The 13,992-nt window shown below is 45.4% G+C and overlaps 1 protein-coding gene across 2 annotated transcripts in view; it reads right to left on the bottom strand.

Moving 5' to 3' along the window:
• The window catches only part of CNKSR2 (connector enhancer of kinase suppressor of Ras 2), a 1,907,760-nt gene that overhangs the window by 342,342 nt on the left and 1,551,426 nt on the right, over nucleotides 1–13,992 (bottom strand). For both annotated transcript variants that reach the window (XM_069204730.1, XM_069204731.1), the window contains one exon: nucleotides 5,580–5,746. In XM_069204730.1, the coding sequence (XP_069060831.1) occupies nucleotides 5,580–5,746 (167 nt within the window). The remainder of the gene's footprint in view (nucleotides 1–5,579; nucleotides 5,747–13,992) is intronic.

The following is a 13,992-nucleotide window of genomic DNA, read 5'->3' as shown; positions in this document are numbered from 1 at the left end:
TCTCTATTTTTCTAACCTATGTAGAGTCTTTTTTCATTGTGTTACTGTATGAGTTATTGCACAAATACTTTACACATTCAGTGTGGCATTATTTTTGTAAGTTATATTTAGGACATGTCTGTCAGACGATATTTTGTTTATGATATTCTCGTACCATACAATCTGGAACTCTTATATTGTGTGCATGCTCTGTGGCATTGGCTGAAAACTGACTTGATGGTAATGGCTAACCTGACTGGTAGTGATGTTTGTAGCACTGCAAATAATGTATGTTTTCTAACTGTATGCTGGATGTATGTAGACCTCTTTAAGTGTTTTGCAAATGTCTGTCCCTGTTGGGGTTCTCTGGTCTACTATACCTGTTTTTTCTTGGGACTATGATGCCTCAGTGGAGTTTCTGTTGTTTCTTTTGCATTGTTATTAGGTAGCGTTGATGTCCCCAGAGGCATTCCTCAGTTCCCTATATGATTTTGTTAGAGTTCAATGGACATAGGGAGTCGGTGTTCTGCAGTTAATGTCACTCATGATTCCTAATTTCCTGGCTGTATGGAGGGCCTGTAAAGGCTCGGAGGTTTCCTGTACGAATATGATGTTGTAGGGTAGTCTGCATGTATGGAGACTCATTAGGGCTTTGCTATTCCAGTGTGTGTGTGTGTGTGTGTGTGTGTGTGTGTGTGTGCATGAACTTGATTTTATGGAGGCCTAGTAGGGGTTGTAGTTCCTTGTATCTCTGAGTAGCTATGAAACTCATTATGGGAGTTGCTTTTCAGATGTTTACATAAAAGCGTGATTTTGAATGGTTGTGATGCGCATCTCTGCACACCAAGTTGTTCCACAAAGATGGGGGCTCTACTTTCCTGAGTTAACCATACAAAAAATACAAAAACAGATGGAATAAATCACACATAACTAATGGAAAAGGCACACCATATATTTAATAACAAATTGGTAAGATCCATTCATAAGATTCAGCAACATAGTTCCAAAGAGTCACAAGTCTAGAACACTCAGTATGTTTCTAAAAATATCCTTTATTTCATATTTGCTATAGGATGAAAAATACAACTGTGTCCCACAAGGGAGCTGCTTTGTTTGGCTGGAGATGTAGTGGTGGGTGGGGATGTTATGTGCCCTCTGCTGTACAATAGGCAGGTAATGCCAATACTGCATAGTGAAGAATCCAGTTTCTTAATTGTGTTTTGAAGTAGGGAAGAGGATGATGGAATTACTTCCAATTTAAAAAGTAGTGGTGAGAAACATAAGGTAAGTGCCTCAAATGTGAAGGTCCAAGCCAAAGTCAAAGTTTCAGGGCAACCCCAATGGCGTGCGAATCAGATGCAGTGGCCAGGTTCATCCCTGTCATACTTTTACCTCATCACACTTAGAAACTTTCCTTGTTCTTTTTCTCATACACAGGTGGTCCGTCATTAGGTTCGACATCTGAGGACAGACAAAGTCCAGCCGTCTGCTAAGGTTACCTATGAATCAGCAAAGTAGCTGTAGTATATGAGCCTGTGAGTCTGTGCCAAAAACTGTTATCTTTAGCTTTAGGCTCACAAGTTGCAGCTCTTTTGAGAGAAATAGAATGCCCTAGCACCAGCCAAGGGTCTGGAACTTTGGGGACACTTCTTGGGGGCTAGGAATCAATGAATATCATGGTCTGCACCAGTGGACTCCAGTGCATGTTCAGTGGCAACTGGTGAGCTCTGCACTTTTTAGGTGCAGGGCTTCTTTAGCTTTTGTTCCCCTGAAGCTTAACAAAAGGCTAGCCAAATAGCCCTAGGAGTCCACTCACTGATCCTTGGTGCAACAGGTCCAGCTTTTGTGGATGCTCTCTCCACCTAAGTCAAAAGCAGGCCCTTGCAGGTACTGTCTTTCTGGGAGCAGTCATCCTTTCCGAGGTTCACATGTTCTTTCCGAGTCCAGTAGTCTTCTGTGGCTAGTAGCCTGAGTTGCTACTTTCAAATTTAAGAGAGGGGAAGACACCTTAACTAATGAGAACAAATTCCCAAGTGCACTTCTACCCGCTCTTACGTCACTTCCAGAGGGACGGACACTAAACAATCCTACAATCTTTCTCTCTACTCAAATCCAAGACGTTAGAACCCTTCATCCCTGAGTCACAGCTATGGGCACAGCACTGAGGTGTGTCCAGTAAAATGAGTACGTCCCTCAGGAAAACCAGTTCTGCAACAGGTTTTCTGCCCCAGCTCCCAACCATTTTGTCACCTTGTCATCTTGTTAGGAGAAAGTCACACCTTCTCCCACAAATAGACCCTTTATTCCTTTGCCCATTGTGTCATTCACACCTCCTGGCAGGAAGGCAGCAAGCTGTCTCAGATGACAACTGCAGCAGTGAATCAGAAATTGCTACTATACCTTTGAGGCAAAAAAGTGGTTACCTTATATCCAACTACAGCAGTTAGCTAGTGTTAGACCTGGCATCCTTGGTGTTGTTTACCCCCCCCCTTTTGCCTTCAACCCTCTTGTGTGCTGACTTTTGTTTTTGCTGGCTTAAGGACCTTGTGCAGGCCTTTTGCAGTCAACCTGGCAAAATAATCCTCCTATAGGCCCAAACCTTCCTTGTAATACATATAAGTCAACTACATCTGGCACTGGAGAGCCCACAGGGCAGGGTGCAATATATGAACAATGCAGGACAAACTCTTAAATTCCTTTTCCACTACTGCAATGCATCCCTCTCCATAGGATACTATTGGAGTCAGATTGAAGTCTGATTGAAGTCTGATTTTAAAATTACAATTTCCAAAATGTTCGTCCTCGACAACCACACACAATAGGGAGCTTAGGTGTGCCTGGATGGGCCATCACTGGCAGGATGGGTGGGAGGAGCTGGGAACAAACCTCACTTCCACTTGAATATGCTATGTCCTGCCTCCACACAAAGGGGTGCATAACCCCTGTAGTTAGTCTTGAGCCATGACCAGGAAGGCAGGGCACCTGCTCACTTCAAAGGCATGCCACTGGAGCCTTCTCCCTACTTCAAAGAGACCAGCTCTTCAGTACACTTCTGGACCAGTGGATACTCTGCCAGGAAGGGAAGAAGGAATGCTGTGCTGCTGAAAGGACTGAAAATTTGCTGGACTGCTCACCTGAAGGAACTGCTGACCTGCTGTGCTGACCTCCTGCCTGCTGTCTCTTGTCTGTGTGAGATGGACTGGGCCTGCATCTCTTGAAACCAGGACCCCAGAGTGACTCCAAGGGCTAGTGGGCTGGCCTCCTGTTCTGAGCCTTTGGGATATATCAGGCTTTCAATAACCTTGCACCTGGATTCTGCCATCAGTGAGTCTACCCTGCCAAGTGGTGCCACCCCAGTCCTGGGCCATTGGAAATGGGCTTTAGGTGCTCTGCCAGTTTCTGTGGATTCAGCAGAACAGACGTATCTCCACTGTTGTGCACAGATGCATCACAGCAGCTGTGTAGATTTGGTCATCGCAAAGACTTGCATTGCTGCTGCAATCAGCAACCTCTTTGGAACTGCTGCTGATTGACACATCCCTGGCACTCGCATCCCTTGTCACTGGCATTCTTGAATACAACACTGGACTCTGCATCGCAGCCTTGCATCCCTCAACGGTGATGCCAGACACCCCATCACAACCTTACAACTCCTCGGAACTAACACATCCCCTTGACTGCATGACACATCCACAATGCCGGACTTCGCATTTCAAGCTCCCGTTGACAGGATCCTCACTGATGATTCCGCACCTTGCACAGCAGTCTCACCACACCTCGGAATCAACTCATCACCGTGGCTGTGCTCCACATCTTGGATGTGTATCCTCACAACACTCCGCAAACCAGGTTGTTAGGTACATTGTTCAGTGGGTCGAACTGGGTCTCTGTAGCTGGCCCGCGCTTCATCACGGTTGGCCTGAACTTGTAACTTTGTCCTCGTCTGGCTCGACCATATATCCACAGTTTGCGCTTTATGATTTTCGGAGCTGTTTTCACTACATATATCCAGTGCTGATTGGATTTTTGTCGTCTTGGTCTTGTTTTGTTTACTAAAGAAAGCTCTACTTTTCTAACTTGGTGTAGAATCCTTTTTGTTGGGTGTTTTTCACGTTATTACTGTTTGAAGTGTTGCACAAATACTTTACACATTGCCTCTAAGTTAAGCTTCTTGACTGCTCTGTGCCAGGCTACCAGAGGGTTGAGCACAGATTTATTTAAGGTTGCATTGTGCCTCACTCTGGCAAGGATGGTGGTTGCTTCTTGATCAGGGCTCAAACCCCAGTCAACCAACAACCCAATTTCTTACAGTTAGGTGTAGTATAACAATTCATTTGATACCTTGAAGTACTATATTTGATTTTCCCAAATGGAAGTTAGCACTTAGCAGTTGGGCTATTGTAACCCCATGTTAGCCAGAGGGACCACCAGCCTTGTTACAGTAAAAACAACAATGGGAACGTTTCACAGTTAGGACAAATAAAGCATAAAATAAAAATATCCATCATTTTAATATTCTGCACCCTGCATTATGGGCTTTTAGGGCATACTTTAGTGGTGACTTATAAACATTAGAAAGGGAGATTTGGACTTGCCAAATGGGTTTATTTTGCCTTGTCGAATTGGCATTTTAAGAGCTGCCTCGACTAGGCATGGTGCTTTAGGTCTATGTCTTTCCAATCTTCACCAAACACCCGCTAGAGTTTTAGATAAATTGTTTCAATTGGACCCATTTTAAACGACTTTTTGATTTATGCCAATCGGCCAGCACAACGCTCTCCCATGTAAAATGTACTAAAACAATAAACCAAACAAAAAAATCATCTATTTTTCAGTAGTGGTGCTAGAAACCCCAAACGTAAGCACAAAATGTGGGAAAACATGTCAGCCTAGTACATGAAAATGAACAAGATGAGGAGAAACGTACGGAAAAGAAACAGCTGCATCAAACCTATAACCTGAACTGTATTTGAAAATGTAAATACATTTGTAAAGTACAGCAGTTGCAAAAGAAAGTGCATTTTGTGCAAATACTGGCATATTTGAAGCCTAGATGAAAAAATCTATATTTTGTTTCAACAGCCAATCATTTTAGACTGTGAATCACAATATATTAACCAAGCATGGACATACAAGATTATTACATCTGCCAAATTTATAGCTTTATAAATTTAACAGAGGTTCATTGAACACACGAAAAACAAAACATATTATTGTCATGGTTAATGAATGCAGATTACAATATAAGCGACTGTTTGATAGTGCTTTCTTCTATCTACCTACTAATTTGACTTTTTGTGTTCCACTAATTGAGGTGGTAGAGACACCTGCATAAAGGGTAAAGCTGATAAAGAACATGATTTACCAAAACCTCTGTGCTGCATTTAGCTATTTTTAAATAAATGTACCCATTTACCTCATTACTGTGCATGACATCTCCACCCTGACAGTGACCCATCTCTGGAGGATAGAGCAGATTGATTGACAGATACTCAGCACTTCATTAGAGACAATTGTAATGCTCTACGCAAGACTGGATGCTGCACGTTAAAAGCAATAGGTTGTTCGGAAGTCAAGAAGCATAATGCGAATAGTCTTACCTCTTCGTTTGTGTACCAGTAGAGCGAGGAATCCTTTAAGATAAACCAATATTTCTTCCATTTTTGTGAAAAATAACTTTTTGCATCTTTCTTTTTCCAGAGCCAGCCTTCACACTCTCCGCGACCGAGGTCCTTACAAGAGATCCGTCTTTTGCTCTTGCTAGTCCCTAAAATCGTGACCAATTTAAGAGCAAACGTTAATGTAGTTTCAATAAACCAAAGGCCTTTGTTACTTTCATCTTGTACCAATATGTTAACCAATGAACAACACTGGGAAAGCACAGGGCATTATCTTTCCAGCTTTAGAGTCGCTCTAAGATGCGCAATAGTCCAAAGCGCTGTTGTAAAGACATATAACACGACTACAGCTTGCTATTCTGTTCTGTGCGGTTAAGATACCATAACGTGCAGACAAAGGCATAATTGTTTCATCTGATGTACATCAGATTTCTGAAGAAGCTGCACATAAAAGGTTCTTGGTGGCAGAATGCATTTGTTCAATATAAACTCCTCCCTATATTTCCTTCATTCCTGACTTTTCCTGACAGGATGACATACGGCATTAGTGTTACTTGGTAGGAACTAGCGGGAGTAGGCCAGCCTCACATTTCTCACTCTTGCTTTCGACAAAACCAGATGTGAGCACACCGAGACATTATGAGGTTTAATAAAATTAGGTTGATTTAAATATATAGTTGAATTTGGATCTTCTAATACTATTGCCAGATTGGATCAATTATTTTAAACCATTCGAAACTATATTTTGTCTTAGATTGATGATATGGAAGTATTGCCATCATTAAAGTAGATCGGTGTGACATACCTGTGGAGTTCATTATGAAATAATTTGAACAGTACTGCTCAATATGGCTGTCCACAGAGAGTAAGTGATTGATACATGTGAAATAATCCTTCGAGAAAAAAAAAAATACATTGACTGGGACATGGAGAAATTCGAGCCATCTAATTAAACATATATCATACTTTGGCGGTCATTCTGACCCTGGCGGTCAAAGACCGCCAGGGCGGAGGACCGCGGGAGCACCGCCGACAGGCCGGCGGTGCTCCAATGGGGATTCCGACCGCGGCGGTAAAGCCGCGGTCGGACCGGCAACACTGGCGGGCTCCCGCCAGTGTACCGCTGCCCCATTGAATCCTCCAAGGCGGCGCAGCTTGCTGCGCCGCCGAGGGGATTCCGACCCCCCCTACCGCCATCCAGATCCCGGCGGTCGGACCGCCGGGATCCGGATGGCGGTAGGGGGGGTCGCGGGGCCCCTGGGGGCCCCTGCAGTGCCCATGCCACTGGCATGGGCATTGCAGGGGCCCCCGTAAGAGGGCCCCTAAATGTATTTCACTGTCTGCTGCGCAGACAGTGAAATACGCGACGGGTGCAACTGCACCCGTCGCACAGCTTCCACTCCGCCGGCTCGATTCCGAGCCGGCTTCATCGTGGAAGCCTCTTTCTCGCTGGGCTGGCGGGCGGCCTGAAGGCGACCGCCCGCCAGCCCAGCGGGAAAGTCAGAATTACCGCCGCGGTCTTTCGACCGCGGAACGGTAACCTGACGGCGGGACTTTGGCGGGCGGCCTCCGCCGCCCGCCAAGGTCAGAATGAGGGCCTTTGTGTCTTTTGAGGAGACAGCAGTTTTCCCACCATATGGAAAGCAATCATTCTAGAAGCACCAGGTGAAAACTAATATAATTGAAGAGAAGCATATTAGACCTGTCATACATAGGGTGGTCTTCCTCTAAATCTTTTGCCTTCACCCAGCACCATGATGCAAGGGTGCCTCCGTTGTAAACAGGATTGTTTTTGTGCAGGAAGGGGGACCTTGCTGTACAAAAAAACAACCCTAAGAGGCATTTTCCTCTTTCTGTGTGTGTTGCAGAATGCAACACACATAGAAAGAGGTAGTAAGGAGATGTGAGAAAGTAGCCTCTGTCTAGCATGGTTACCCCCGTTTTTGACCTGTTTGTCAGTATGCCTAACTGTGTCACTGGAGTCTTGCTAACCAGAACTCCAGTGCTTATGCTCTCTCTGGTTCCCAATTTGTCCTTTCATACTGGTAACCCAGGATTTCACTCCAAATTGGCATACTGGACCCCCCTTATAAGTCCCTATATATTGTACCTAGGTACCCAGGGCATTGGGGTTCCAGGGGATCCTTATGGGCTGCAGCATTTCTTTTTCCACCCATAAGGAGCCCATACAAAGGCTTCTACAGGACTGCCATTGCAGCCTGTGTGAAATAGTGCATGCACTATTTCACAGCCATTTTCACTGCACCAGGTCACTTATAAGTCACCTATATATCAGGCCTTCTGACCCTGAAGGCTGGGTGCACAGTACCTGTGTGTGAGGGCACCCTTGCACTAGCAAATGTGCCCCCACGTAGTCCAGGCCCATTTTCCAGGACTTCGTGAGTGAGGGGATGCCATGTTAAGTGTGCACTGCACATAGGTCAATACCTAGGTACAGCTTCACAATGGTAACTCAGAATATGGCCATGTAATTTGTCTAACAACTGTTAATTGTACCCCTAAACTGATTCCAGTATTGGTTTTGCAATTCCATGCACCCTGGGGACTCCACTATGGATCCCAAGTACTGCCATACCAGCTTTCTGGGGTTTTCACTGCAGCCCCAGCTACTGCCACCTAACAGACAGGCTTCTGCCCTCCTGGGGCTCGAGCAGCTCAATCCCAGGAAGGCAGAACAATGCATTTCCTTTAGGAAAGGGGTGTTACACCCTCTCCCTTTGGAAATAGGTGTTACAAGCAGGGGAGAGGTATCCTCCCAGAGCCTCTGAAAATGCTTTGAAGGCCACAGACGGTGCCCTCCTTGCATAATCCAGTCTACACCCATCCAGGGACCCCCAGTCCCTGCTCTGGCGTGAAACTGGACAAAGGAAAGGGGAGTGAGTACTCCCCTGTCCATCACGACCCCAGGGGTGGTGCCCAAAGCTCCTCCAGAGTATCCCTGGGTTCTGCAATTTTGTTTTCAGGATGGTCAGGGAACGCTGGGAGCATCTGAGTGCTCAGTGGCAGCAGGTGACGTCAGAGATAGGTGCTTACTTGGTTAGGTGACCAATCCCCTCTCAGGGCTATTTAGGGTCTCTCCTCTAGGTGTTTCTTCAGATTTGGATTGCAAGATTCCAGCAGAAATCCTCTGCATCCTTTACTTCATCCTCCACCAACGGATCAACCGCTGACTGCTCCAGGAACTCTACAAAACTGCAACAAAGAAGCAAAGATGACTTCTGTGACATTGTAACTTCAGCTCCTGCCAGCAAATGCAAAAGTTTCCAGGTTGTGCACACTCCGAGGACTGCCTGTCTTCAGCCTGCACCAGAAGAACCAAAGGAATCTCCCGTGGAGTGACAGAGTCACTTCCCTGCTTCAGCAGGCACCTCTCTGCAGTGACGACTGGTGGTTTGGGTCCCCTCTCCCAACGACAGGCGTGGATCCAGTGACAGGGGTGGTGGAATAAAGTGACTCCAACAGTCCCTAACATCCAGCAGTCCAATTTTGGTGGCGATAAGAGCTTGCCTCCCCACACAAGACAGTACCCCTGTGCACTGCGTGACTAGCAGCTACCAAGGCTTGTGTGTGATTTTCCAAGAAGTTCTTCATGCACAGCACAGCTAAAGCCCCCATCACTCTATCCTGTGACGCACAGCATCCTGAGTGGTTCTCCGTTGGGGTGGAACCAGGAGCCCGCATCTATCGTCTTTGGTGCAATACTGACTTTGGCGGTCATTCTGACCGCGGCGGGCGGCGGTCGCCGCCCGCCATGCGGTTACCGCAGAATGACCGCCCGCGGTCAAAAGACCGCGGCGGCCATTCCAACTTTCCCGCTGGGCCGGCGGGCGACCGCCAAAAGGCCGCCCGCTGACCCAGCGGGAAAGCCCCTGCAACGAGGAAGCCGGCTCCGAACGGAGTCGGCGGAGTTGCAGGGGTGCGACGGGTGCAGTGGCACCCGTCGCGATTTTCACTGTCTGCAAAGCAGACAGTGAAAATCTGTATGGGGCCCTGTTAGGGGGCCCCTGCACTGCCCATGCCAGTGGCATGGGCAGTGCAGGGGCCCCACGACACCTGTTCCCGCCATCCTGGTTCTGGCGGTGAAAACCGCCAGAAACAGGCTGGCGGGAAGGGGGTCGGAATCCCCATGGCGGCATGGAGGATTCCCTGGGCCAGGGGAAAACCGGCGGGAAACCGCCGGTTCCCCTTTTCTGACCGCGGCTTTACCGCCGCGGTCAGAATAGCCCAGGAAGCACCGCCAGCCTGTTGGCGATGCTTCCGCTGCCCTCCGCCCTGGCGGTCACAGACCGCCAGGGTTGGAATGAGGGCCTTTGTCTTCTCACCGGTGGTTCTTCTTTTGCACCTTCATCCGTTTTAGCAGGGGCTCCTGTTCTCCCTGGACTCTTCAGTGCTTCTTGGACTTGGTCCCCTTCTTCCACAGGTTCTCAGGTCCAGGAATCAATCATTGATGTCTTGCAGTCTCTTCTGGTTCTTGCACTGTCTTCTACCAAGTCTTCAAGTGTGTTTTAGGAAACTTGCTGTTTTTTACTCCTGCTTTCTTGGTCTCTGGGTTGAGGTATTTTACTTACCTTTGATGTTTTCTTACACTTCCAACGCCCCTTTACACACTACACTTGCCTAGGTGGGAAACCGAATTTCGCATTCCAGTATTTTAATATATTTTTTTTTCTCCCTAGGCCCATTGCAACCTATTGTGATTTTCACTGTTTGCACTGTTTTCTATTTACTTACCTGTTTTTGGTTACTAGTGTATATATTGTGTAATTTGCTTACCTCCTAAGGGAGTATAGTCTCCAAAGTATTTTTGGCCTTGTGTCACTAAAATAAAGTACCTCTATTTTTGTAACACTGAGTATTGTCTTTCATGTGTGTGAGTACTGTGTGACTACAGTGGTATTGCAAGAGCTTTGCATGTCTTCTAGTTCAGCCTTGGCTGCTCTGCCTACAGCTACCTCTAGACAGCCTGGCTTTTAGACACTGACTACATTTCACTAATAAGGGATAACTGGACCTGGTATGAGGTGTAAGTATCTGTGTTACCCACTACAAACCAGGCCAGCCTCCTACGGGAGAAGAAAATAAAGATATTTTTCCTTGTTACGCCTCACCTGGGTGTAGGTTTTTAACGCATTCCCAATTCTACCAGTAATGGTCAATCTGGAAAAGTGGCGAAATCCATGGATGGATGCTTGAAAATACCCACACTCCACCCATGGAGGGGCAGAGTAATGTAATTCTGCGATTTGTGCTGTGTTGCATTACTCTAAATTTATCAAGCCAGGCAAGGCCACCAAAGGTGGCCTTGCTTGTTTGATAAATCTAGCTTAAGAGTTGTGTCACTCTTGCACCCGTTGCGTGGGGCAAGGGTAATTCAACCCTTTTATAAATATCCCCCTTAATGCTGCTAGTTGGCCCTCATTGCCTATTGTACCACCCACTGAAGTGACCCCCTTAAAACATGTCCCAGGTGTGCCATCACAGCCTGAATGCAGTTTTATACTGCCAATTATACTTGGCAATATTACCCCTTTGCCAAGCCTTAATCTCCCCTTTTATTAGTTATCAATCACTCCTCGGGTAGGCCTATAGAAGCTCATGCAGCTGGCCGAATTGTAATTAAAGGGTTAGGTGTATACTTGTAACTTTTACATGTCCTGGTACTGGAAAACCTCCTAAATTTATTTCACTACTGTGAGGCCTACCTCTCCCATAGGATAACATTTGTGCCTTATTACATTTGATTAGTGCTAACCTGTTTCAAATTGGAGAAATTGTAATTAAAAACCCTCTTTAATAGTAAAGTTGAATTTGAAGATACAATTATGAAAATGCCACTTTTAGAATGTTGGCATTTTCCTTCCCCATTTGGTGCCTGCAGTCTGTTACTGGGTCACATGACTGGGTATAGTTGGCAGTGAATGTAGTTTATTCCTCCCAGATAGTCACACAATAGAGAAATTAGGTATGCCTGAATGGGCAATCAGCTGGTAGGATGAGTGGGTGGAGCTGGGCACAGCCCAACTTGCAACTTAATATGCTGTGTTCTTCCTTCACAGAAAGGACTGCATTGTTCACGTAGCCATCTTGTAGCCAGGGCAGGGGAGTCGGGAACTTCAAATACTTCAAAGAGATTTCTCTAGAAACTTCTACTTCAAAGGAGGAACCAGATATAAAAACTGAATCCTCAGACCCACTCTTCCATTAACTTTCTGGACCTGTGAAAGGACTCTCAGAGTACTACCTGCTGCTGCGGCCCACTGTGTACTTTAGAAGACTGCCTTGCCACACCTGAAAGGACTGCTTAGCTGCTTGAAGTCTGTCTTGAACACTCAGAGGCCTGCTGTGCTGTTTGAACCCTGTTCTACTACTTAACCAAGGACTACCAGGGTGACTCCAAATTCTAGTTGGCAGGCTTCCTGATCAGAGCCTCAGGGACAGAAAAGGCTCCAACCATCTTGAACTAACACCTAGATCCAGCCTAAGTGAGTCCTAAGCCCCAAGTGGTGTCCTTCCAGTGCTGGACCCTCGGTATTTGGGCAAAAGGTGCCCAGATAGCCAGAATCCCAAAATTATATTTGGGTGAAAACTGCTCTGACAACTAAGAGTAGACTGGGACCAACCTGCTCATTTATCCACCAATCCACTGGTCGGCCTGATTTCATGTCAGTTCTCACTGCATTCTTCACTGCAGCAGCAAATCCTGTTTAGTGGTCCTTCACCAAAGAAGTAACCAGCCTTGGGGATCCCTTGTGGGGTGCAGGCTCCAGTTTCATCCGACTGAAGATTTTCAACTTCCAAAAAAGAGACTTAGGGCTTGATTTAGATTTTGGCAGACAGGTTACTCCGTCATGATGATGGATATCCCATCTGTCAAAATATAAATCCCATAGGAAATAGTGGAATTTATATTTCTGTGGGCGAGATAATCACCATAGTTGTGAGGGAGTAACCAATCTGCCAAAATCTAAACCAGGCCTTAACTCTTGACATAGAAATCTTTACTGTGACTTCATTCAGTTCATCCTGACGGCAATTCTCCTTCTTCATACACCAACTACAGCTTTGTCCCTCTGAACTTTAGCTTCTCAGAACACTTTTCATCTAAATTTCTTCAAAGTCTGAGGGTAAGCACTAAGCAGGCCCATTCCACTTTTTGTATATGTCTTGCACTCCATCGCCTTCAGCCATATATTTTTTTTTGTCCTCTTTTCACCATCACTTTCTCATTGCATGCTTCCCTCTAAGGGAGAAAATAGCTTACATGTTTTGATGACAATCGTAATTTATTGCAGCAAATAAGGTGTAATTATTTGACCATTCGATCAATCTTGCCATTTCACGCACTCTCTCCAAACTTCCTCTAAGCTTTGTGGGTGCAATGCAATATCCATTTGCCAAATGTAGTCGACATAATGAACCCATTCTGTGGAGGAGAGGGTTCTGATGATATCCATTTTCTGCATATTTCTCTTTTTGTTAATGGTACCATAAAGGACATCAGTTTTATTTTGCCTCTGGGTATCTCCTGAATAAGACAAGATATTGGCTTACCTGGATCTAATGCCAGACAACATGAGTTACTGTCTTACTTACTTTGCTCTAGAAGGGCAATAATACAGGGCAATCTAGAAACATATGTATATCATTTGTGGATGGAATCTCGCACTTTGGGCAACTTGGTTCATTATGTGCAATCTTGGCCAGTTTACATGGAGTCCAGTAAGCCCTATGCATGGTAAAAAATGTTTCTTCATGAATACAGCAGACTTTACTGTAGAATAGAACGTTTTCAAAGATACTTGCATAGATATTTAATCTTCACCTCCAGTAAGTCATCTGTCCAGATGTGATGCAGTTCTGGGTCATGATTGCTTTCAACCTTAAGAATCCTCCAGTACCACAGAGCAACTACTTTCTTCAATTAAAAGCTGCTTGTAATAAGTTCCTCATAGGCTCTACTATCATCTCCAGTGCAAGTCGATGCAGACCACAAATAAGGTAATTGGAGGTAATTAAACCTAGAGAGTTCTCTGCATGTCATTGTTGTCATCATCTCCCAGTCTATCATATCTATTCCATCCCTTAAATTCCCCAGTTATTAAGTCCCACCTGTCTCAGAGGTCTACTAAACAAGTCCTTCAAACATTCTGGAGTTCCAGATCTGTGCTATAGTGAGTTATAAGGGATATCGAACACTTATGCACTTCAATCTCACTTTCATAAAGTATTTTGGGTTCTTAAACTTATACAAAAATACCTTTGAATTACATTATTCAGCATTGCTATGTTTAATCTATGTATTGATAAATTATTTGGCTGTACAGCTCACATGTGGCCATTTTCTAATTGAAATGCAAGACCGTATGTCTGTAAA

Source organism: Pleurodeles waltl, chromosome 8 (genome assembly GCF_031143425.1).
Source record: "Pleurodeles waltl isolate 20211129_DDA chromosome 8, aPleWal1.hap1.20221129, whole genome shotgun sequence".
NCBI lineage: Eukaryota > Metazoa > Chordata > Amphibia > Caudata > Salamandridae > Pleurodeles > Pleurodeles waltl.
Note: the sequence above shows the minus strand (reverse complement) of the source record. Positions and strands in the feature narration are given on the sequence as shown.